Source organism: Myotis myotis, unplaced genomic scaffold, assembly GCF_014108235.1.
Source record: "Myotis myotis isolate mMyoMyo1 unplaced genomic scaffold, mMyoMyo1.p scaffold_m19_p_1, whole genome shotgun sequence".
Lineage (NCBI taxonomy): Eukaryota > Metazoa > Chordata > Mammalia > Chiroptera > Vespertilionidae > Myotis > Myotis myotis.
Window position 1 is genome coordinate 99,370,562 of NW_023416313.1, and position 26,797 is coordinate 99,397,358.

At 43.7% G+C, this 26,797-nt stretch overlaps 1 protein-coding gene across 4 annotated transcripts in view; it reads left to right on the forward strand.

The window, feature by feature from the left end:
* The window catches only part of RSU1 (Ras suppressor protein 1), a 198,394-nt gene that overhangs the window by 9,570 nt on the left and 162,027 nt on the right, over positions 1–26,797 (forward strand). For all 4 annotated transcript variants that reach the window (XM_036346219.1, XM_036346244.1, XM_036346227.1 and 1 more), the window contains exon 3: positions 14,499–14,549. In XM_036346219.1, coding sequence (XP_036202112.1) covers positions 14,499–14,549 — 51 coding nt within the window. The remainder of the gene's footprint in view (positions 1–14,498; positions 14,550–26,797) is intronic.

Genomic DNA, 26,797 nt, shown 5'->3' on the forward strand with positions numbered 1-26,797 from the left:
ATTATAGAAGGTAAATAAATCCCAGAATAAAAGAAAAAAAGGAGAGGCTGGGAGCTTCCATCGCCTGGGGGGCTTTGCCAGCCTGAAAACGGCCCACAGCCCCTCACCCAGGCTGACCAGGCACCCCAGTGGGGACCCCCACCCTGAAGGGGGTATGACCAGCCTTAAAACAGCCATCAGTCCCTCACCCAGGCTGGCCAGGCACCCTAGCGGGATCCCCACCCTGATCTGGGACACCCTTCAGGGCAAACCAGCTGGCCCCCACCCATGCACCAGGCCTCTATCCTATATAATAAAAGGGTAATATGCAAACTGACCCTAACAGCAGAAAGACTGGGAAGGACTGGTCACTATGACACACACTGACCACCAGGGGGCAGACGCTCAATGCAGGAGCTGCCCCTGGTGGTCAGTGCACTCCCACAGGGGAAGCTCTGCTCAGCCACAAGCCAGGCTGATGGCTGCCAGTACAGCGGTGGTGGTGGGAGCCTCTCTCGCCTCCTTAGCAGCACTAAGGATGTCCGACTGCAGCTTAGGCCTGCTCCCCACTGGCGAGTGGACATCCCCCGAGGGCTGCCGGGCTGCCAGAGGGATGTCTGACTGCCAGCCTGGGACCGATCCCTCTGGGAGCAGGCCTAAGCCAGCAGGTGGACATCCTCTGAGGGGTCCCAGATTGCAAGAGGTCATAGGCCGGGCTGAGGGACCCCCCCCGAGTTGCACCGGGCCTCTAGTATATCACCACAAAATAAACCTGAATTACATCAAATGGTACTGTTAGTTATCATTTACCTCTGTTTCGTAAAGAAGCTTTCATTTAATATATTTTTCTGCACATCTGTTAATTCTTCTTCTAAGCTCAGAGTAGGTCTCAATTTTAAGTCCAAACTGGGCCACATGAAAGACACACATCAGACCACATAGTTAACTGTAAGAGGTCTTGGCCTCTTGTGGTGTTTTTTTTTAAGGCATAGTGCAGACCAGAGATTGGTAACTTGGTTTGCAACCTCAGTATATAAAAGATTGTTTTGCAAATGTTCATATGTAAGATGGTTTTTTAAGTCTTCAGGTTGTGTGAAAGTTACTTATTTAGCCTATTATATGTTTGTATTCTACAAGTTGTGCCTTCTTTATTAGAAGCATAAAAAACAGATAATATAATTAAAATGCCATGTATAGTGGAGTGTATTAATACACTTGCACAAACACACATACATGCCATTTGCCAGACATTGTACTGAGCTCTCCTTATGGCTTCTTTTGAACCTCACAGTTTCATTATGAATATTATCATCCTTTCCTCATCGTCTTTCAGGTTATACCTGAGGAAAGGGATTTCTCGAACTTAAGTGACTAGCTCTGAGTCACACAGCTAATAACTAGTGGAGCATTGGCTTGGAACCCAGGCAGTCAAACTTCAGAAATTGTGTTCTTAGCTTATGCTATCTCACCTTATTTGTCACTAACATTTTTGACAGGCACATCACATCCTATATAATAAAGAGGTAATATGCAAATTAACCCTCACGCCCTTACAAGATGGCTGCCTACAACCAGGTTGGCAGGGGGGTTAGTGAGGGACGACCAGACGACTGAACAAGCAGGCTGTGTGGAGTGATCAGGCCTTCAGGGGGGTTAGTGAGGGACAACCAAATGACTGAACAGTAGGCTGTGTGGGGCGACCAGGCCGGCAGGGTGCCTGTGAGGGGCATCCAGGTTGGCGGGGCGGGGGGGCATTTGGGGGAAACCAGGCCAGCAGGGGGGGTGAGTTGAGGGTGACCAGGCAGGCAGAGGGGGGCAGTTGGGGGCAATCAGGCCGGCAGGGGGACAGTAAGAGGTGACCAGGCCAGTGGGGGGGCAGTTAGGGGCGACTGGGCCGGCGGGGGTTGCAGTTGGGGGCGACCAGGCCGACAGGGGGCGCACTTGGGGGAGATTAGGCTGGCATGGGGGCAGTGAGGGGTGACTAGGCTGGCAGGGGGAGGCAGTTGGGGGTGACCAGGCCTGCAAAGGGGGGCAGGTAGGGGCGACCAGGCTGGCAGGGGCGTGCAGTAAGGGGTGACCAGGCTGGTGGGGGTGGGGGAGTTAGAAGCAACCAGGCCAGCAGGGAGGGGGCAGTGGGGGCAACCTGGCTGGCACTCAGAGGCAATGACAGGCAATCAGGCCGGCGGGGGGGTGGGGCGCAGTTAGGGGCAACCAGGCAGGCAGTCAGGTGAGCAATTAGGAGCCAGTGGTCCAGGTTTGTGAGAGGGATGTCCGACTGCCTAGGGATCGGGCCTAAACCGGCAGTTGGACATCCCCCAAGGGGTCCCGGATTGGAGAGGGTGCAGGCTGGGCTGAGGAGGACAAATTTCGTGCACAAATTTCGTGCAGCGGGCCTCTAGTATAAAGATAAAAGATAAAAGATAAAAAGATAAAAAGATAAAAGATAAAAAGGCTAATTCAGTAAGTGTACACTGTGTGTCTATGGGCATACCGATCCCATTATAGAAGACATGGCACCTGCCTATATGGGAAAGTGATTCATTATTGATTTAGGAATGTGTTTCTGGATGTCCACAGAAGTGGACTTACTCCTGCTCATGCCAACTGGCTGAGGACACAGGAATCTTTTTTCCAAAACACTTACACATAGTTTTAAAAAATCCAGTTCAAAAAAATGTATTGAGGTTTTCATATGGATGAGTGCATGCATAATGTACAGCTTAACACATTTTCAGACCAAGAAGCAGAACAGGATCAGCACCCAGGAGCACCTGCGCCTCCCAGCTGCCGTCCCCTCAGTGATTCTCCCGATTCTGAAAGCATAGATCAGTTTTGTCTGCAAAAAAAAAAAAAAAAAAGGATTATATAGCGTGCACTCTCAAGTGTCTGATTCTCTTGCTCAGTATCATGATCATGAGATTTATTCACATTGTGAAGTTGGTTATAGATCCAGTGAGTGACTCCATCAGTTTACCAGTATTCATCCATCTGCTGTTGACGGACATGTGGGTCATTTCTAGGCTAGGGCTGATAAAGACAGTGCTGCTATCTATTTATATTTTAATCCTCACCTGAGGATATGCTGACTGAGTTGAGAAAGAGAGACAGAGAGAAACAGAGAAACAGTGATGTGAGAGAGAGAAATCGATTGGTTGCCTTCAGTATGTGCCCCGACTGGGAATGGAACCTGCAATCTGGGTATGTGCTCTGACTGGGAATTGAACCCATGACCATCCAGTGCACCCAGCCAGGACAGATGCATGTGTTTTTATTCATTGCTGTTTGTAGACCTAGGAGTGGAATTGTTGGGTCGTGGAGTACGGTCTTATATATTTGTTAAAATGGAAGAGAAGAATCACCAAAATGGAAATATTTGAAACTCAGAAAAGTCCCCTTTTATTTGTGGTTTTGTTTGCTGTGGTTTTGGTTACCTGTGTCATCCTTGGTCCAAAAATATTAAAAGAAAAATTGCAGAAATAAACATAAGTTTTAAATTGTGTGCTGTTCTGAGTCTTGTGAAATCTGCTGTCTCACTCCATCCCCCTGGACCTGAATCATCGTTTTGCCCCTCGTCTCCATGTTGTAGACGCTCGCTGCCTGTTAGTCACTGAGTAGTAGCATATCTGCTATTGCAGTTCTGCAGTGCTTGTTATTTACTAATAATGGCCCCAAAGCGAAAGAGTAGTGATGCTGACAGTTTGGATATGCCAGAGAGAAGCCCGAAAGTGCTTCCTTTAAGTGAAAAGGTGAGTATAGTCAATAAAATATTTTGAGATGGAAAGAGACGCTTATACACACATTCATGTAACTTTTATTACAGTATATTGTTACAGTTAGTCTATTTTATTATTGTTAATCTCTTACTTTGCCTAATTTATAAATTAAACTTTATCATAGGTAAGTATATATAGGAAATATCACACTATATATAAGGTTCTGTACTATCTGTGGTTTCAGGCTGCCACTGGGGGGTCTTGGAATGCATTCCCTGTGCATAAGGGGGAACAACTGTAGTAAGGGAGGCAATCAAACACCATGACACATTATCAAATGTGTAAGCTGATCTGAAACTCCCATTAAAAGGGAAATGCTTGAATCTGGCTGGCATGGCTCAGTGGTTGAGCATCGACTTATAAACCAGGAGGTCACAGTTTGATTCCTGGTCAGGCCACATGCCCGGGTTGTGGGCTTGATCCCCCATAGGGGCTGTGCAAGAGGCAGCCAATTGTTCAATGATTCTCTTTCATCGATGTTTCTATCTCTCTCCCACTCTCCCTTCCTTTCTGAAATAAATTATATGTATATACACACATACACACACACAGACATACACTAGAGGCCCGGTGCACAAAAATTTGTGCACTTGTGGGGGGAAGCCCGTAGCCTGGCCTGTGCCCTCTCGCAGTCTGGGACCCCTCAGGGGATGACCACCTGCTGGCTTAGGCCCACTCCCAGGGGGATTGGGCTCAGGCTGGCAGTCAGGCATCCCTCTGGCAGCCCAGCAGCCCTTGGGGGATGTCCACTCGCCAGCGGGGAGCAGGCCTAAGCTGCAGTCGGACATCCTTAGCGCTGCTAAGGAGGTGGGAGAGGCTCCCACTACCACCGCTGTACTGGCAGCTGTCAGCCTGGCTTGTGGCTGAGCAAAGCTCCCCCTGTGGGAGCTCACTGACCACCAGAGGGCAGCTCCTGCATTGAGCATCTGCCCCCTGGTGGTCAGTGTGTGTCATAGTGACCAGTCCTTCCCAGTCTTTCTGCTGTTAGGGTCAGTTTGCATATTACCCTTTTATTATATAGGATAGAGGCCTGGTGCATGGGTGGGGGCCAGCTGGTTTGCCCTGAAGGGTGTCCCGGATTAGGGTGGGGGTTCCCGCTGGATTGCGTGGCCAGCCTGGGTGAGGGGCTGATGGCTGTTTGCAGCTGGTCATACCCCCTTCAGGGTGGGGGTCCCCGCTGGGGTGCCTGGCCAGTCTGGGTGAGGGGCTGAGGGCCGTTTTCAGGCTGGCCAAGCCCTTTGGCGACGGAAGCTCCCAGCCTCTCCCTTTTTTCTTTCTTTTTTTTTATTCTGGGATTTATTTACCTTCTATAATTGCAACTTTGTTGCTTTTGAGTGGAGCTGAGAGCCTGTGGCAGGCTGGCTTCCTCCATGACTGGAGCAAGCAAGCCTCCTGCTCATTCCAGCTCCGTGGCCACGGCCTGCTGAAAGCAGGTATGTGGAGTTTATTTACCTTCTATAATTGAAACTTTGTTGCTTTCAGTGGAGCTCAGAGCCGGGCCACGGCAGGTGGGGAACCTTGGCTTCCTCCATCACTGGAGCAAGCAAGCCTCCTGCTTGCTTCAGCTCCGTGGCTGCCGGCTGCCATCTTGGTTGGTTAATTTGCATACAGTCGCTCTGATTGGCTGGTGGGCGTGGCTTAAGACATAGCAGAGGTACGGTCAATTTGTATGTTGTCTTAGAATATATATATACATATATACATATATAATTTAAAAGGGAAATACTTGTTAAGTTTTTTCAAGTTTAGGAAAATCTTTAAGGTCCAGAGTCAGTTTTATTCTATATCTACCTTCCTCTCTGCTTCCCCCTCCTTCTATGGGTTGTCTGTATTGACTAATTTTTCTTGCTTGAACTATTTTATTTGTGTAACATAAAATAGGTGTATTTTTTTTTAAGTATATTTTATTTTTTTTACAGAGAGGAAGGGAGAGGGATAGAGAGTTAGAAACATCGATCAGCTGTCTCCTGCACACCTACTACTGGGGATGTGCCCGCAACCAAGGTACATGCCCTTGGCTGGAATCGAACCTGGGACCTTTCAGTCCACAGGCCAACGCTCTATACAGTGAGCCAAACCTGTTAGGGCTAGGTGTATTTTTAGAAACCAGTTCTAGAACCCTAGAAATCAAAAAGTTAAGCTCCTCATTTACAGGTAAAGTGATTTTACAGAAGGGTAAAGTGAGTTTTCTCAGGTTCCATAGGCACCAGAATCAGAACTGAACTGCAGCCCAGGTTCCCAGATTCCAGATCTTCAGCTTCTTTCCAATATGCGAAAATACTGTCCACACCAGGATGGAGTGTTCTCTTCAAGATGATGGAGCACCTGTTTTACCAAAATGAGGATTAACCTGAATGGGAAAATTCCTTTCTATTTGAATGAAATATGACAGTTACATCAAGTAACTCAAGCAGCCCGAGACCCAGATTGTAATCCCATGAGACCCCGATAAAAATCCCTGCATTTCTCTAGAGCACACCTTCCTCATTTTGAAGATGAAAGTCTGAATTCACTTATTTGATTCTGTGAAACAAATTTTTAAAAAGAGATAAGAGACTACTAATATTTTTGTGATGCCTACTCCATCAGTATACTATGTTGAGCACTTTATAGCCACTCACTAGAACAGGGGTGGGCAAACTTTTTGACTCGAGGGCCACAATGGGTTCTTAAACTGGACCGGAGGGCCGGAACAAAAGCATGGATGGAGTGTTTGTGTGAACTAACATAAATTCAAAGTAAACATCATTACATAAAAGGGTACGGTCTTTTTTTTTTTTTTTGGTTTTATTCATTTCAAACGGGCCGGATCCGGCCCGCGGGCCATAGTTTGCCCACAGCTGTACTAGAATCAAAAATGTTAAAGTAAAATACGGTAATGCCATTAATAACTATCGTTTACCAAATTCTTAAAATGTGGCTGGAACAGTTGTAAGCACTTTGTTACCTCATCTATTTGTCATAATAACGCTTTACAATAGTCCTATTGTTAACCTCCTCTTGTGGAATTTTAAATGAGAACAATGAGGCACGGAGGGGTTGAGTAACTTGCCCATGATTTCAGAGCTCATGAGCAGAGAACCCTTTAAATGCTGTTTCCAAACAAGAAAGTCATTAATTCTGACCCTGTTTTTTATTGGCCAAACAAATAGAGCAAACAAATATCCACAAATGGCCAAACTGTATGGCATTTTTATCCAAAAGATAAAAAGGAATCTTAGTCCATCAGTCCATTTTTCTCCCCAAATGAGGACATGGGCAGTATCAAGTGCACATGCTTTCCTTTTCAGACAATCCGGTGCATTCTCAACTTCTGTGTATCTCTGGAGATGAGTAAGGAGCTGGTAGGGCACAGGCACTTTTTTCTTCCCGGGGCCTGGTGGGAGATGTTTCTCTCCCACGACTCATTTCTCTCCTTGAGCAGCCTCCAGATCTGCCTCCCTCCATACCTCTTACCTCAGCCCCAGAGTCTGGGTTTGCCTGTAAAGGCACACCTCCTTCAGAAGCAGGAAGCGTGTACTCGTAGACCTGCTGCCTACACAGAGGGTGTCCTCGGAGCTCAAAGAGCTGGGAGTCCTTCAGCAGCCACTCGATGCTTGAGAACCCCTGTGCCACCTGTCTCACTCGCACCCATGGTTTGGTCTCATGGGCAGTTCATTATTTTTACCCTAGGCTTTCAGCTTGTCACCCTGTGACATGCCTTATCCTGACCTCCAGCTGCTTCCTTCCCCAGCCTCAGATAACTAGTTCCCTGGATCGACACTCAGCTGTTCCCAGCTCAGACCTGGTGTATATTTTTTTCTGACCAGCTACAGGGTCCCTAGATCTTCTCCTGGCATGATGTCTGTCCCACAGTCCGGCTCCAGCCTCTTCCCCTGCCTTCTCCTATCACACACACTGGTGTGTCCCCGATGGCCCCCACAAACCCACGCCTCACTCCAGAGACCATTAGACTCCTCACCCCCAGCCTTCTGCCCGGCAGAGATCCAACAACATGATCACAGCAACCTGTGCATCAACTGAACCAATGCAGAATTTCCTAGTTACTAATAAACATAACCACCATTTTTTGAGAACCTACTCTGTACCAGGTACTACTGACATCATCCTGTATTTAAGGAGCAGCATTTTTTTTTTTTTGCATTTTACCAATGGGAAAAATCATTATGTATTAAGAATATTAAACCTTTGCCTGTCATAGGCAGTAGTCCCCTCTTACCTGCAAGGGATACAGTCCAAGACCCCCAGTGGATGCCTGAAACCACAGATAGTACTTAATGTCCCAATTGATGCAACCCCGCCCCCCCCACCCCTTCAATGACCAGCTCACGGGATGTTCTGACATGTGAATCTCTGCTCTTATTTATGTATCGAAAGAAGTATCGCTTTTTTTCAATGACCACATATGATAAATTGCTTTCTGTTGAGTGAAAGAGCAATTAATTATGGTTGATGGACCCTTTATCTGTAAATAGAATTCAGTTAAGTAATCAGTTTTAAAAACTTGCTACTAAAGAATTTCCAACTCTCCAAAGTAATTAATTATGAAGTAAAGGAAGGTTTTCATACCGTGGTGATTTTTTTTGAAGTTTTAAATTCGAATGAAATTTTTAAAAAATGTTTTTCTGATTCTGAGTGTGTTGATGAATATGGTATTTGTATTATATCTTGGTACCAAACATTTTGTTGTCTGTCTTCACTTTAATATATTGTCAGAAGGTGCATGTTTAAGAAGATCTGAATCGGTATCTTCCTACCATGGGTGAAATACCATCAGCCATGTGACACGGCAGGCATTGTCATCATGCATGGCGGAGACACAGAACCCAAACTGGTCAGCACTGCTTCCTGGTGCTGACACCTGGCTGCTCCCACATCCCTGTGGAGTCCCTGAGTCAGCATTGTGTAGGGCTGTTGCTATGTGTAGCCTACTGGGGAGCCAAAATGGAAAAGCCACTTGGACCATTCTTTATCATAAAGAATAAAGTTCAAATTAATTCTTTTTGGTCTGCAACTTGGGAGGAAACGAATTAACAGGATACTATATGCAGTGTAATTCAAGGGGTAGCCAGAATTTATTTATTTTTTTAATTTCAGAGAGGAAAAGAGGGAGGGAGGGAAGAAGAGAGAGAGAGAGAGAGAGAGAGAGAGAGAGAGAGAGAGAGAGAGAGAGAGAGAGAGAAACATCAGTGATGAGAGAGAATCATTGATTGGCTGCCTCCTGCAAGCCCCACACTGGGGATGGAGCCTGCAACCCAGGGATGTGCCCTGACCGGGAATGAAACTGTGACCTCCTGATCATAGGTCAATGCTCAACCACTGAGCAACGCCAGCCGGGTGTAGTATAGAATTGGAATGGTGCCCCCTGGAGTTGTCAAACAAGGTGGCCCTCTTTGAATATCCCAGGAGGTACAGTGGTTCTCCCAATGTGGCAATATTTGATACCACAGGAGCTGTCAAGAAGGGGTGACCATTGGCCTTCTGATGAAAGCAGTGTTTTTCTGATGGCTTCAATTCAGAGTGCAGTCCAGTTTTTGTGACCAGTGTTACAGAACCTTTCGCTTGTAACCCAGAGATGGCCGATTCCGACCTGTGACAAGGTTGCAGAAATTTTCAGGCCTCATACCACTTTGTGTGTTTTCAAGTCTCATCCCCCTAGTGTCATCCTGGCCGTGTTTTTCTCTGGCTGTAAATGTCATGCTGTAAAGCCAGAACTTTCTACCTTCTCTAAAGTGCTACCAAAGGGATAATTTGCTTTCTAATTTACCAAAATGAAACTAGAGACAATTTCCAGTGTGCCACATCTTTGTGATATGTTGGGTTATTTTGAAAGTAAGTCGATAATTTCATCTTAGGGGGCTGTGGATTTTATCATGCTTATTTTTCTCATCTCATGCTGCCTACTTTGTGCTGCAGAAGAAGAAAAAAACAACCTATTTTACATAATACCTGCTTCCATTGTGTTATCTAGAAAAGGCAATTCTTTTTCTAGTAGTGTTTAGTTAGTCCTTTGATTTTTCTGAGTTTATTTCATTAAGATATTGGCTACTCCCTCCTGTCCTGTACCTTCCCTGTTTTCCATCTCAGATATGGAAGCTGGGATTGCTTTCATAACCTCCAGTTGCCATATGTCTTCCACGTCCAGCTTCAGGGCCTGGTGCACCTCTGCCCTATAGCCTTTTGGATGTGTCATTCACCCCACAATGAGTAACATTTCCTTCTCAACTGCCGTTATCCCTGCAGATATATTTCTTTCCTCAGTAATCCTTTTATACCTCACATTGTAGGGTTTCCCTTGCATTTTAAGATTTTGGGCATGTTCACTAAATTGAGTGATTAAGTAATTTGTCATCCAAACCAGTACAGTTCTGAGAGGAACAACAGACATAATCTCAGACTGTCCCAGGCTAACGAGGATGTATGGTCAACATTACTTCTACAGGGATCTCCAAGATAGCGACACCTCGACACTCAGTGTGCTCAGTAAATACCCAGTCAGCGAGTCCTTGACTGTCTCTCTTGTGAAATTTCTGAAGCAGCCAGGTCCTCTTTGAGCATTTTCCTGCTGATTCCCCTTTTGGCTAGACAACAAATGATCATAAATCATGTATACAGTGCTAGCAACCTCACCCCACCACATTTCCCTCACAAACACCTCCCTCCTAATGGTTTTGTTTCCCACTATTCATTTGGGCCTGAAATAGTGTTCACTCAAATCCCATTTCTAAAGGCTAGAGATAGAATGACAGTCAAGGCATGCTAACACTTAACTGTGTATGTCAACACAATTCTTAGTTATTTAGTTGACTTTTGAAAATATTCTACTTTCAACCATACTTCTTAGTTATTGACTTTTGAAGTATACTCGTCTTTGAAAATGGCTGGGCAAAGCATAGTTTAATATCGTTATAGGAATTTCAATAGCAGTCCTCACTGTTCTGGCAGTGCCCATTCTTGACAGTTAATGGCTTAGCAGGACCATTAAAGTGTGTTATTCATACAGTGGAAGGTCTCCCAGTGTGTGAGCCAGGTCAGGGTACAGCCTGCTCCCATTTTCCCAACTTGTTTGACTAGAGTGGCTTTTGTACTTTTAAATAATCCATTCTATCTTGGTAGACCTTTTCTCCCCTCCTTCCCCTTTTTAAAGAATTTTTATGAGTTTGTTGGAGCCGAAGTGATGACAATTGCCAGGAAGCAAAATCTCAAAGGACTGAGAAAATGCTCCTCCCTTCTTTTTTAACAGTGCAGTTTCCATAGGAGACTCAAAATGAACTCAACATTGCCAAGTGGGAGTGAGCCATGGCTTTTATGAATATTCCTGTCTCTACTCGGTCTTTGCCTGTACCAGGCTTTGTGATTGATTCTGTCCAATCTTACTGCTCTCCCCATAGGCCCAGCCCAGAGTCCTTTGTTGTCCTAAATATTTCCTCTAAGGTCTTTCATTAACTTTTTCTTTTTTGCTCTAATTTTTCTCCCTCTTACCTACTTTAGCATGTAGCCCTGCAACAATAGTAAGAAAAGAAAAAAAAAAAGTACATTCTAGTAATGTGATCAGCTGAAGCAACAACTGGATTTCTGTTCTCTATTAAAAAAAAGAAACTTACACATTTCACCACTTTATTCTTGCTAAATGCTTGTTGAAATGACACACTGAAATGATTGAAGAGAACCAGCTTTCACTACTTAAATCTTTCATCGTAAATGTTAGTTGGGAGGAGAGCAAAATTTCTTTGTTTTTAATTAGTTGTGATATTTTAGGAAAAATTAAGGCAGGAGGAGATAGGATTATTAGTTTTCTTTATAATCACAGTTGATTTCTGTGACACTTAATTGGAGTAGTTTGCTAGTGGCAGAGGTTGTTAATTGTCTGCTAGTTTCAGTTTGCCCCATCTTTCTTGATAATAAAACCCCTAATTTTAGCTGGCACATGGTCACCTAGAATACAGACTGCATTTCCCTGCCTCCTTGCAGCTAGGCATGACTGTATTACAAAATTTTGGTTAATTGCTTATAAGTAGAAGTGCCATGTGTAACTTCTTGGAAGTTTTCTAAAGGAGGAAGGCATTTTTTTTTTCCTTTCTGTCTTTCTGAAGGGAATGCAGACATGATGGCTAAGCTCATGTAGCCATTGTAGACCATGAGATGTGATCCATGCATTGGGGATGGCTGATCAACAAGATACCAGGAACCTCTGGATTGCCTATGTATAAAAAAGAGAGAAACTCCTGTTATGTGTAACCTTTGTTATTTGTAGTTTGTTCTCACATGAGGTTGATCGTAGTCTCAACTGATTTATCTGTGAATCCATTTCATTTTGTTTGGTAGGAGAGCAGCTCTTTGATTTTTTTTTATCAGACTATATAACATAGAGATAAAGGAATGCTTTGTTTGGTGGGCAAAAAAAAATTTAACTTTTAGAAGCAAAAAATGTATGAGATGTTCTGCAGTGTCTAAAATCTTAGATGTTATGTGACTCTTACAGATCACAAACATGCTCTTCTCCTTCCTCTTTGCCTTTTTCTTCCCCCTTCTGTAGTCGTTCAGTCCGAAAGCCAGTAAGTGGGACAGAAAAAGAAAGGTGTTCAGATTTGGGGGTGTGATGGCCTACAGCATATGTGGAAACCTGAGTGGGATGAGGAGGGCATCTGTGTGGGGTGGCAAACCTGGCTTGGGAGGTTTGAAGCCAGGCAGGGCGAGGAGGGTGAGGGCAGATGAGGAGGGTGAGTCTGACAGAGTGTGATGGTGGAAGGAGGAGATGGGGGGATATCTGTTGCTGCATTATTACATTGGATGGTTGAAAGTACTCAGAAGAATCCACAACATACATGGTTTAGCAGGAGTAAGAAAACATGGTGAGCCTCTGGGGTCCGGGAGGCTCACTGGTGATTCCTTAGGATGGTTTTTTTAGCTGCTCAGAACATATTTTGTCTCCAGATATGAACCATCAAGACATGTGGAAGAATCAGGGTTTCAGGGAAGCCCAGCCAAAAATGTCCAGCAGTGTCTTTTATGCCCGATTGGTCATGTACCTGTAGCCAGGTGTAAGCCATCAATCTGCATGTCCCTCGACTTATATAAGCTGGCTCTGGGGACTTCTGGGGCAAGTTTCAACTTTAAATGAAACATTAAACATCTCTAGCCAACCTACTTGTCCTGCTTGTGACCAAGAATCTACCAGACTTCTGGGTTTCCCTGCAGATAAGCATAAGCTATAAGATAACTCTATGCAGTTATGTATAGAGGTATCATGAAGCAAGTAAGTAGGTTAAAGGTAATGGAAGTCAGAGGTCTCAGTATTCGAGAAGGGGATTACAGACATGGGAAGGAAGAAAATTTGAATGAACTGCATATTGAAATCAGATTTGTTGGTATGAATTCAATAATATAAATAGTGAAGTGAACACAGGTGTGTGTGTGTGTGTGTGTGTGTGTGTGTGTGTGTGTGTTCATGTGTTCTTTAGCTCTCTCCATTGAGAGGGGCTGAGAATATTGAGCCCCTAGATAAGCGGTTCTCAACCTGTGGGTCGCGACCCCTTTGGCGGTCAAACGACCCTTTCACAGGGGTTGCCTAAGACCATCCTGCATATCAGATATTTACATTATGATTCATAACAGTAGCAACATTACAGTCATGAAGTAGCAATGAAAATAGTTTTATGGTTGGGTTACAACATGAGGAACTGTATTTAAAGGGCCAGAAGGTTGAGAACCACTGTCCTAGATGGCAATGAGCACATCTAGTGCCCAGATTTTGGCTTATATATACATTTTCCACAAAAAGGAACCAGAGCTCATTTTAGAAATGGCTGATTCCAGGGCTGTGGCAGAAAAGTATCAGAAGAGCTTGAATACCTTGTGCAGAAAGCAAGGACATGCTCAGAGTAATAGGACTTGCCAAAGGAGCTTAGCAACCAGGTTAGATGGGCACACACTGTCCAAATGGGACAGTTCGAACATCAACGTACATAGTAATTTTATTTTTATTTTATCTTATTTTTAAAAAATATATTTTATTGATTTTTTACAGAGAGGAAGGGAGAAGGATAGAGAGTTAGAAACATTGATGAGAGAGAAACATCAATCAGCTGCCTCCTGCACACCCCCTACTGGGGATGTGCCCGCAACCAAGGCACATGCCCTTAACCAGAATCGAACCTGGGACCCCTCGGTCCGCAGGCTGACGCTCTATGCACTGAGTCAAACGGGCCAGGCCCATAGTAATTTTAGATTATAACTCGTTGACTAGACTAAGATAGATCAAAGCCATACAAGGATAAGTAAGTAAATCATGATTTCCAACAGCAACCAACACCATTGACAGTTTGGATTGGATGAGTCTGTGGTGTGATCTTTTTGTCTTGGTGTGATGGTTTGTTAGCTTGGATGAGGGCTTTGTGCCTTCCACACTCTTGGCCGGTTCTCTGACTGGCACAGTTACTGAGATGGATCACTGAGTCTGGGCCAGCAGAAACCAGCTCTGCAAGCAAAGCTGACTGGCCCTTAGAATGTCTGATCCTGCTCATTAATCTCATTAGCTCCAACTTGCTGTGCTGATTGCACTGCTAATTGCATGACTTTTCTTAATTTGGTTTAACATTTACCGACAGTGTTATATGAATTCTTGAGTCTGTTTTTGTGAGAGGTAACACTTCAACCTGTGAAAATAATTTAGCACTTTACATCGTAGGAGTGTAACTATAATTTGGGTACATTAACTAATTGTGTGATTTTTTTTTCCTTTTACAGTCTCCTTATCCCACATCACACAACTGGTCCTCAGCCACAACAAGCTAACAAGTGAGTTGACTTTCTCATTTGTTTCACAGTGTCTGCCTTGTTGATAATGTGGTGATACTGCTGACTCTCTTGTTTCCTTTAAAGACACATGTTTATTTGGGGAATCCTAAAGTTTATTTTGGTGACACTAAGATACATGAGCATATTGTCTTCCCATATTTTGTACATTGCTCTATTTTGAAGACTCTTTCTTATTGAGTGTGTAAGCTGAAGAAAGAAAGTGACATTTTGTTTCTGTGGAATTAGTCCCATTTAGGGATGATAAATGCTGCAGTGACCTGAACTGCTGGGCCATTCATTAGTATTTTATGAAAAAAAAAGTGTAAAAAAATAATTAGAATAAGAGTTTTTGCTTTCATCTATACTTCCTCTTTAAAGGGGAAAAATTTATCTGTTGATGTACTTTCCTTCCCTGCTTAATGAGCGGAGCGGGGGAGAAACCAAAGAGTTGTATAAACTGTATATATATATATATATATTTATTTGAATCTGCATTTTAAAAAATTATTGAGTCTGGTTTCTATTGGACATTAGTAGAGTCATGGTATGGTTAACAAATAGTAGGTTTAATACCAGCTCTTATAAGAATATCTTGCATGAATGATATGGGCCATTTTATTCTTAGCTGTGGCTTTAAAGATTTTTTAATGACAGGGCCCCACTCTCCTTTCTCATTCCTAATTGACTGTCACTTCTTTGTGTTTGTCATATTTCCTGCAGCCTTGAGTGATTTTCTAATCATGTGGCAAGAATTTGTTCGGGAGCTTTCTGAGTCCAATGAAATTGAGCAGAATGTCATCCTGAGGGATTTGTGCCGTGAATTTATGTGCATTGTGTACAGCTTGAAGCAGTGTCACAGAGCTGTTGATTATTGAGAATTAGGAGTGGCAGGGCCCCTCATGTGCAGGAGACGGGCAGATTAGTTCATTTTTAGCAAAAAGTGCATATTTGTAAGGCAAAGGCAGAGAGCCACAATTGTCACATTTTAGTAGTAGGGACCACAGAAGCTGAAAGTGAGGGCGACAGTCACTCGTGGTCATTTTTGTAACAGGTGACATGCAGCTGTTTTTATTGTTTTTGTAGCAAATGGCCCTGCTGTCCACTGAGAATCTAACCCCAGTCAGAGGGTTTTGCTGTTTGTTTAGAAGGGTGGACAGCATGATTCCTGATTTCCCCAAGATTTTGTGAGCAGAATTCCTGAAGCTCTATACTCAGTAGTTTATAAAAATATTTCTTAATTGCCAAGCTTATATTATGCATCATTATTAGAGTGAAACACTTTAGGTTTAAACAAGAAAGCAAAACTTGCTTTAATCGTATTATTTAATTAATTGATCTGTTCTTTAAAATATCTTTCAGATGGTTGTAACCTATTGTTTTTATACTTCCACAGAGATAGAAATCTCAGGTATCCATGGATCAGTTTCTTTCTCCAGGCATATGATAAGAGATTAACTTAGAGACACACAAATATGGACTTAAATTGTGTTCGTAAAAAGGTTGACTGTGAATGGATCCAAACTTCATATTTCTTCCTTCCTGTTTTTTTTTCTTCTTCTTCTTTCCTCGTTTGAGACACACTTATCCAGTAAACTCTAATTAATCATCTTGGTAAATTCTGTTTCATGCCATTGTGAGTAGTGTCAGTGACACCCGGTCTGTTCCACTAAGGTCAAATTAGCATCTTTTACTGTTTTTCTGGCATTTAAATGAATGACTTTACAATGGCTTTTCAAGTGTTTATAGTAAATACGTCCATTTGATGGCAATATAAATATGCATTATGTGTAAGTGACTGAGCACATCCTCCTGTCATGTTTTACTGTAATCAGTGTCTTTCACTTTCTGTGTTTTTAATAGGGGCTGCCTCAGTATTGCTTTTATCTTGCAAAAGTGTTTGTGTTTTTCTCTTAGCATACCAGTTCCACTGGTCTCTAAAATCCCTGCTGTGGACTTATGGGATGAATGACTGGCTTACTAAAAGTGGGGCCCTGATCAGGGACACCAATTGACTTCACGCATTTGAGTCGGTATCTGTGGGGACACTGTGATGTTGTGTTAACTTTCTTTCCCTGCTGCTAGTGTTGATATTGACAGGTCCACTCAACAGTACAAGTGAGGCTATGAGGAAGGTGAAAGTGGGCTGATGGTCCTTAAATTCCTCAAGATTTTGTAAGCATAAATCCTTGATGCTTTCTAAATTACAGTTCATAGAAATATTTCAAAATTGTCAAGGTAATCACTGATAGAGGTTCATCATTAGTACAGTGACATTACTGAAATTTAAACCTGGGGCACTGGGGCAATGTTGACGAGTTTTGGAAACTGGGAAGTCAGTAGCAAATGGCCCTGCCTGCAACCACTTTCCTAGATGCATGCATGTCCAGGAGGTGGGAGGCAGAGTAGCCACTGGACCATTTCCTTCTGCTATGACTGGACAGGTACAATCTCGGAACCCAACGGAGAGTTTGCCTTCTGGCCCAATGGGAATGGTTTCAGAGTAAAGATGAGGTTCACCACTAGACCAACCCTTCAGAAACTCCACTTTCCCTGTGATACCACACATATACTGTAGAAGGCGCTGTTTGCCTTTCCAAACCAGTTCTGCTCTGGCCCTCACCCTATAGCCAGCCTTTCCTCACTATGTGCTGCCACAGGTGCCTAGCCCTGCTCTGTTCTAGGCTACCTTGTCCGTTACTCTCTATTCTGCAGTGGCCTTGCCCCCACCCTCCCCTCCAGGCTCCCCGACTACCCTGGCCAACTTGAAATCTTTCTTCCCCAAACTCCTACTGTTCATAGATTCTTTTTTAAAAAAAAAAATACTTTTTTTTAATTGATTTTTTACAGAGAGAAAGGGAGAGGGACAGAGAGCTAGAAACATCGATGAGAGAGAAACATCGATCAGCTGCCTCCTGCACACCCCTGATCAGAATCGAACCTGGGACCCTTCAGTCCGCAGGCCGACGCTCTATCCACTGAGCCAAACTGGTCAGGGCTGTTCATAGATTCTTTACACCAGTGTCACACATCCTTGTCCGCGTGTTTCATCTTTCTTCTCTCTCTCTCTAAACAGATCTTAGGCTTTATTGAAAGCACAACTGTGTCCTAGTCTTCTTTCATGTCCTGTTCTTGCTGAACACACAGTGGCCTCCCAGTAATTACCTTTGTAGACCAGCTGATGGGAGGAAGCAGTCCGTGACGGGGAGGAAAGCTGGCCCGAGGTGAATGGTCAGTGTAGGAACTGGACGGTTTTTTCAGGCTTTCCCAGTATAGGGGCTTGAATAGGTGTGGTCACCACAAACTTCTATTTCTAACTCATGGGCCCATTTCAAACGTGCTGGACTGTGAGAGCTGTGAAGAAACTTTACCTTATGTCCTGGAAATTGTTGTCATGTCATTATTAGGGCCCTTTGTAGTTATTAGGGCCCTTTCAGACTTGAGGAATGGTGTACGGGCTGGCGCTCCTCACAGACACCGGAGGATCCGCAGGGAGGGCAGCTGGCACCACGCTGAGCCAGCCGCTCATGGTTCTTCCCCCAGCGACCTCGTGGGCCTCCTTTTACCACACTCGGCCTCACGTCTTCTAGGCCCGTTACTCTGTCACTTAAAGTTAGTTTTATATTCTGTATTTAAGGTCCCGAATTAGTTCCTAATTTCTTCATATAATTAACTATTTTAGATGTTTCTTGAGGTGAGGAGCCCTGTCGGATGCTATGTATCCTACCCCCGACAAAAGTGCCCAAAGCATGGTGAACATGAAATAGGTACTCAGTTAATGCCGATGGAGCATTGGATTGGTAGCTGATGAGTTGTGCCAAGTCCCAGCAGACCAAGATGATACCTCCAAGGGCTGGCTTTGGGCTTCTAAAGAAGGAAACATAGCAGTTATTCCAGTCTGTCTTCCTCAGTCTCTGCCCTGATCCTCCACCTGCTGCCTTTGTGATTACCCTGTCTTGTAAGCCAGTGTTAGCTAAGTCTTTTAATCTACTCTTTAATCTTATTCTTGCTTCTTACAGTGTTTGGAAGTGTTAGTTTTGTAAGTGTTTTCCTACTCCTTTTCAGTCTTAGACAAGTTTTTTTAAAACAGCCATTTTAACACTTGTCCACTAGAGGTCACTGTTGAGATAGGTATTTTTTCCCCCTTTCTGGTCTTGGGCCTAACTAAAGATTAAAAACCAAAATGGTATCAGATGAAATTTTTTCCAAGCTTTTCAGCTCTGTTCAACAGGGCATGTTGCTCTTTCATTTTACATGTATAGTTTACCATAATTAAAGTAGACTTTTCTATAAGGAGCTATGTTATTTTTCTGTTTTGCTCCTAAAATTGTACATTCATTTTCACACATCATTTTTTTAGTGTTATGATGGCTACTTTCTCAAGTTAGAAACTTTCCTTCCAATATCTTTACATTGGAAGGATTTTATTGCCCTCTGCAGTATTTTGTATTGAGTATATATGATTTTCCTCCTGTGGAAGAAAGTTTAAAATAAGTATGTATGTATGTATGTAATCAGATTGAATTTAAAAATAAGTTAGGAATGTGCCTTTTGTGCATATTTATACTGATTCTCCTACCAAAAACCACTGTCTAAGAAAAAACACTGTACATTATGAAATGAATTATATTCTGCATCAGTAATAAAGCAATCCCTGGGCATTAATTTTCTAACATGAAGCTTTACTTAATATTAAAGATAATTTTATTCTTACAGCAAAATCCATATGTAGATATTGCTAGAACCTTAAATATGACAACAATATTTTTTTCGTTTTGTGACCCATGTATATTGAGGATGAAGCACTCATCATTTTGTGCAAGAAATATGAAGGATATCTTTTTTTGCTCTGTGCAAACCGTTAGCAGTTCATTCTGTGTAAACCTTTTCTAAGTGCGGGTCTCTGAATATAATTGTTAGGTTTTATACTTTGAACTTTTAACTGCCATGTAAAACCTTTTCTTGAGGTATTAGCAGTTTTGCCTGCAGTTTCAGGCCTTAATGGGACCATATCTTGTCATTTAATGTGTCGGAAATGGCTAGACAGGCAGTAAACTTAGGTTTTATGGCAAAACGTGTGTTTTTTAAAACAGATTATTTCCTATTACTTAGCTGATGTATGAATTTGAAATTACAGTGAACAAGAAATGCTAGGGTTTTTTTTTAGTGATTTCAATAATTTCTTTATCAAAGATAATGTTCTAAGTACATAGAAGCTAATGTAATGTTTTGAAATTTTATGCAAATGCACATATTGATGGGATTTCCATAAGTGTTACTATAAATGAATTAAGCACCATGATCTACATAAAATAATTCATTCTCCCAATATGCAGATCCAATTATAATGAAGAAAATTAAGCAGTTTTTTAAAAGCATAATAAATTGAAACGCTTTCCTACAGACATAATTGATTGTTGAGATGAATGAGAAAACTTAACTATTCCAATTCATAGGATGACCTTCACCAGTCTTTCAACACCTTCCTGTTCCAAAGTCTCTAGTTATTTCCTCTCTCACAGATTATTTGTCATGCCCTTATGCAAAAGTTCTTGTGCATGGCTTGTATGAAATTAAACTGAGGAGGAATATGCAAAATAAATCATTTCTCTGTCATGAATTTATCTTGGGACAACGTCAAAACAACTTGTTGTTTGCATTTTAACAAAGTATAAATGTATTTATAATACAGAGGCTTTGATCAATAGCTTATTTTTTTAATTAGTGTGCATTTATCAGTTTGTTACCATGCCATTATTTGAAAGACTGGATTTGAAAAAACTATATACCTAGTACTTTTGAGTCAGACAGCTTTGACTTACACACTATTGGATGGTACCCGTGGGTTAGGTTATCATAAAATGCTGCCTATAGTTGGCAGTTTGGTGTCATTTTTGGTTGTAATAAGAGGCATGCAAAGTCATCCTGTAAAAGAATCTGTTGGCCTGGCCAGCACAGTCCCAGTCAGTGGGTGACATTGGAGAAATAGGCTCTCAATGGTATAGTGTCCTCAGCTCAGAGACTGATGTCTTTCTTGGCAGCCCCACCAGCCACCGTGGACCTCTTCGGGAATCCCTTTTCTTGGAGTCCTCCTCTGTGCTAAGAAGAAGCTAGCTAAGTGTGAATGGAATGTTAATCCTTCCGCAGTGTATTTCTAAGTGGAAGACTTCCATCGTGTTAATTCCAGAATGCTGGTCAGCTGTGGAGTAAATAACGTGGGGGCAGTTTGAACCTGTCCCTTTCCAAATCATAACTAGGTCCTTTGGGGGAGCTGATGCTGAAGAGGGTTTCTCTTACTATTTACAATAGAACTCTCAAACAGAATTGACTTAATAGCAAAAATGTATGTTCAATCATCTCTTGGTCTGAGGTAGTGTGTGTGTGTGTGTGTCTGTGTGTACACAGGTGTGAAGTGTTGAGGAGGCTGGGAGAGGATATCTAAGAGGTGCCCCACTTGCCTATATACAACATTCTTTTAGAACAGCTCTCCTTAACATTTCATAACTCACTGACCTTTATAAAGAACTAGAGGCCCAGTGCACAAAATTTGTGCAAGGGTGCGGTCCCTGGGCCTGGCCAGCGATTGAAGTGCGAGCGTCTGGTGTGGAAGGGCAGGTCCCAGCTGACCTCTGGGCCCTGGGCAGTACCCGGGCCTCTGGGCTCCCACCCCCCTGCCCTCCCTCCGCCTGAGTCGTGGGGCCCCCACCCGGCTCCCTCAGCACCTGGGAGCCAGGTGGCAACCCCACCCCTACCGCCTCTGGTCCCCTTCGGCAAGGCAATGGGTGGGGTGATCGGGCCCCGCTCATACCTGCCTTGGCCTCGGGCCACCTGCTCACCTGCTCCACCATCCTCTCACGGTCCCACTCTCATCGAGGCTGGCAGCGCTTCTGCTGCCCACTGCCAGTACTGCGTCGCCGATGCCCACCATGTTCTGTGCCCCCCCTGGTGGTCAGCACACATCATAGCAAGCAGTCAAACTCTGGGTTGAGGGGACAATTTGCATATTAGGCTTTTATTATATAGGATAGGGTGAAAGCTGTGTTCATGATTCCTAGAAGTGTGCACATAATGGTTATAATTTCAACCAGTTTGTGGATCCTGTTAAAATTATCCATGCATTCTTTAGGGGTACATTTAGCTCTGATTTAGAAACACTAAAATAGGGGAAAGATAACATTAGTGTACAGGGTGGGGCAAAAGTAGGTTTATAATTGTGAGTACCTATTATCTTGTCTTTGTCTTATTTATAAATTATTGTAGTATTTTCCAAATGAACAAATATAAACCTACTTTTGCCCCACTCTGTATTTGTAGTGTGGATATACTGATGCTATTTCTTAAAGGAGTGTTTCCTGGAAATTTGTACAATCTTTAAAATGATGATATCTAATGTCATGTGAAGTTCATTGTTGATAGTTTTTTAAAAATGTTCATAAGCACCACTTGTCTGCTTCAATTAAAAATTTTAAATTTAAAGAAGTGTTTAAATAAGAATTGGTAACCTTGAGTGGAATAGTGGAATGTGTGTGTGTGTGTGTGTGTGTGTGTGTGTGTGTGTATACTAGAGGCCCGGTGCACAAAAATTTGTGCACTTGCGGGGGAGGGGGGAGTCCCTCAGCCCGGCCTGTGCCCTCTAGCAGTCTGGGACCCCTCAGGAGATAACGACCTGCTGGCTTAGGCCTGCTCCCGGGTGGCAGAGGGCAAGCCTAATCCCTAGGTGTAGCCCCTGGTCGGGCTCAGAGCAGGGCCGATTGGGGAGTTGGGGCGCCGCCCCCTGTCATGTGCAGAGCAGGGCGGATCGGGAGGTTGCAATGCCACCCTCAATCACACTCAGGGTAGGGCCGATTGGGGGGTTGGGGCACTGCCCCCTGTCACACTCAAGGCAGGGTTGATGGGGAGGTTGCAGTACCACCCCCTGTCACGCACAGAGCAGGGCCAATCAGGGGGTTGGGTCGCTGCCCCCTGTCACGCACAGAGCAGGGCCCATCAGGGGGTTGGGGAGCTCCCCCCTGTCATGCACAGAGCAGGGCCCATCAGAGGGTTGGGGAGCTCCCCCCTGTCACTCACAGAGTAGGGCCGATAGGGGAGTTGGCACACTGCCCCCTGTCACACACAGCAGGGCTGATCGGGGGTTGGGGTGCCGCCCTCTATCACCCACAGAGCAGGGCCGATCAGGGGGTTGGGGTGCCCCCACTCTCACACTCAGGGCAGGGCCGATGGGGAGGTTATGGCTCTACCCCATCACAAACAGAGCAGGGCCCGTGGGGCGGGGGGTTGGAGCGCCACCCTCTATCACCCACAGAGCAGGGCCGATCAGGGGGTTGGGGAGCTCCCCCCATCAGGCACAGAGCAGGGCCAATCAGGGGGTTGGGGCGCCTTCCCCTGTCAGGAACAGAGCAGGGCAGATAGGGAGGTTGTGGCCCCGCCCCCTGTCACACACAGAGCCGCAGGGTGATCAAGGGGTTTGGGCGCTGCCCCCTGTCACGCTGATCCCGGTGCCGGGTGGCCTCTCAGCTCCGCTGATCCCGGTGCTGGGAGGCATATTACCCTTTTACTATATAGAATAGAGGCCTGGTGCATGGGTGGGGGCTGGCTGGTTTGCCCTGAAGGGTGTCCTGGATCAGGGTGGGGGTTCCCACTGGGGTGCCTGGCCAGCCTGGGTGAGGGGGTGATGGCTGTTTGCAGCTGGTCACACACCCTTCAGGGTGGGGGTCCCCACTGGGGTGCCTGGCCAGTCTGGGTGAGGGGCTGAGGGCTGCTTTCAGGCTGGCAGGTGACTGAAGCTCCCAACTGCTCCTTTTTTTCTTTTTCTTTTTTTATTCTGGGCCAGCTTTAGCTCTGGCTCCAGCTCTGAGGCCTCTGCTGCTGAAAGGAGGTATCTGGTTTGTTTCGTTCTATAATCGAAACACTGTATCAACTCCAGCTCTGAGATCCCGGGCTCGCTGAAAGCAGGTTTCTGGGGTTTTGTTTAGCTTCTATATTTGTAACAATGTTTTAAACTGCAGGCTCAGAGGCCGGCAAGGCAGGCGGGGAAGGTTGGTTTCCTCCGTCACTGAAGCAATCAATCCTCATGTTAGTTTCAAGCTGCCTGGCTCCTGGCCGCCATCTTGGCTGGCAGTTAATTTGCATATCTCGCTGATTAGCCAATGGGAAGGGTAGCGGTCACATGCCAATTACCATGTTTCTCTTTTATTAGATAGGATATATATATATATATATACACTCCAATAAAACCTTGAGAATCTCTTTCCCATTTCTTTTTTTTATCTCTTTGTTACTTAACTTAATATGACAGAACACCACTCTTATATGGTTGACCACTAGTTAAACTCATGGACCATTTTTTCAGCTATTTTCAGTGAATCCTCTTTTGTCTATTTTTTTGCTGTTTCTTTACCCTTTCATCTTGCCTATATATTCTCTGGTCTAATCACCTGATTCTTCTCTGATCAGAATTGCCTGCCCCTCTCTCCAAATCTTGCTCTTCCTTCAAGAAATTGAGAAGCATCCTCACCTTTCTCCATGAAGCCCGGGAGCCAGCCCTGGAGAGTGTAGTTAAGGCACCCCACAGCGTACAGACTTCGAAGGACCACTCTCCAAGCATATCATGACTTCAGGGTGAAAGGATGGGGAGAAAACAATTAGTGTTTATTGACACCCTCCTCTGTATCCATGGGAGCAAAAGACTTAAAGTGATTCTATAAGGAGAGGCTGTTGGGGCGGCGGTGAAGAGGGGAAGGGGTCGGCTTTGTATGGCTCTGCCTGCCATTCCCCTGCCGCCTCTGCCAATGCTATGTGTGTGCATTTGAACGCCCATTGAGGCAAATCTAGGAGCTCCTTGGGTGAAGCATTGGCCCTGGGTCTTCACTTGTTCAACTAGAAGAGCAGGGAGAATTCCTGAGGTTCCGAGAAGGAGTTAACAAAGCTACTGTGTGGATTTTTCCAGCAGTGGGCATCTCCCTCCACCCCCAGCCTTCCTTCCTTCCTTCCTCATGTAATTACTTCCTTCCGCAGCATCCAACATAAGGCAAGGAAGGAAGCTCAGCAACCCAGTGTGGCCTCTTGCTGAAATAACTCTTAGCTGTGAAAGAAGGCAGATACTACTGGCAGAGCGTGTGGGTGTGTGTGAGAATTTGACTTGTTTACTGTCTCCCTCTTAATGGTAATAATAATCAAGGATTGAGAATGTGTATGTATAAAATAATATATTGTAATCACATTAATTAATTAATTAATTTATTTATTTATTTGAGAGGCTACAGAGCCATTTTTTATGACTGAGCTTGCACCCCTATTGATGGAGTGGAAGTTTTCCATGTTCTCCTTTTACTTCTCACTCTTTCTCGTGTTCTAGAACTTCTTAGGTATTTTTCCTAGAGGAGCTCCTATCCATTTCTTGCCCTTCACCAGATGTCACTTCCTTCCAGTTTATCGAATGTCATTTCCTCTTCTTAGTGCTGCTTCTTCAAATCTGCTCCCAAATTATTGAGTTCTGTATTGCTGCATGGCCTTGCTGGCAGTGTAATTTCAATTAAATTTATCTTTATTGTTGAAAGTATTACAAATGTCCCCTTTTTCCTCCCATGGAGCCCCTCCTGCCCACTCCTCCCTCCTCCCTAGGCCTTCACGGCACTATGGTCTGTGTCCATGGATTATACATGTAAGTTCTTTGGTTAATCTCTTCCCCTACCCTTCCCTCTGAGATTCCTCAGCTTTTTAGATTTGTTTGGCTCTGTGTGTATACTTTTTATAGCCCAGGGACATATATTTTTGCATGTTTGACTTTATGCTGTAAAAATCTGCCTACTGCTTACTTGTAACTTTTCCACCTAATTTTTGTATAATTGATTATTCTTATTGTTGCTGAAAGAGTAGGATCATTTTTTTTTCTTGTAGTGAATTAAGTCATGGATATTTTTGGTTAAAATTACTTAAGCTGCAGAATCTTAGGAGGCTCATGATGGAATACAGTAAGTATGTACTTGTAGGTTTGAGTACTTGGTAAATACTGCTGAGTAAACGAAAGTAGCATTACTATTGTTATTTATAAAGCTGATAAATATTTGGGGGGGGGGTGCTGGCTCTTACAGGGTGGATATTTAGATATTTTGCAACTTTATTTTTACCTTGCGGACCATGCAGATCATCTTAAATGAGATTTTGCTTTACTGTTTCACAAACTTTATGTTTTTAAATAACCCATAACTACTGTAATTCACTGTTTTAATACCTGCTTTGGAGGAAATCCCATAAAATCTGCAAAGTTATCATTAGTATATACTTTTGAACTTCAAATTCTTATGCTAACATATCGTTAGTTCACTATTTACCTTGTGTTTTTTTGGCCAGAAAACAAAAGCCATTAGTCACTATAAGTACAAATGAATTTATTTGCATGAAATTCTGAAGAGCATAATTATTTATATGTGAGCATGAAGAGGTTCTTTTACGTGTTATCACTGAAATGGCATTCAAGACTATGATCCTAATTGGCGGAAAGGATAGGCATCTGTATAATTAGTCTAGACATTAGCCCTGTGGTATGAATAGACTATGTCTGCTAGCTATTGTGGCTGAGGAGCCAAAGGACTGTCCTTTCACTCTGACAACAATGTCTCAAGTCATGTTTTATGTAGTCCCGCTTATTTTGCTGCTTCCTATCTTGCCTCATTCAGGGCAAAGGGGGGTGGTTGCTATCCAGTATCCCATTCATCAGATATTGAGGCAAAGCAGTGTTTGCTTTCACCATTTTCTCTTAGATGGTCTTCCTCCCCACTGTATGTATGATGAATAATCTCACTCGTTTTCATGTATTCTCATGATTTTTGTAATTCTTCTAATCACTTTGTTGTTAGCAGTGTAACTTAGGAATCTAAACACCCTGTCTCATTTTAATATCCTTTACAGGCCCTCTCTGTTACTTTATTCTTCTCTGTTAAAGGAAAAAATTTAAAGCTTTATAAGTTTAAAAATATTTTTTAAGTCAACAGAAGCATGTGAAAATCTGACCAGGCATATTTATTTGTGAAAACAGACAAAAATATTTTTTTAAATTTAATTTATTGGGGTGACATTGGTTAATAAAATTATATAGGTTTCAGGTATACAGTTCTATAATACATCATCTTTATAGTATATTGTATGTTCACCACCCCACGTCAGTTCTCCTTCTATCACCATTTTCCCCCCTTTACCCCGTTTTACCTTCCACCACCACCCCCTTTCCCTCTGGTAATCACCGTACTATTGTC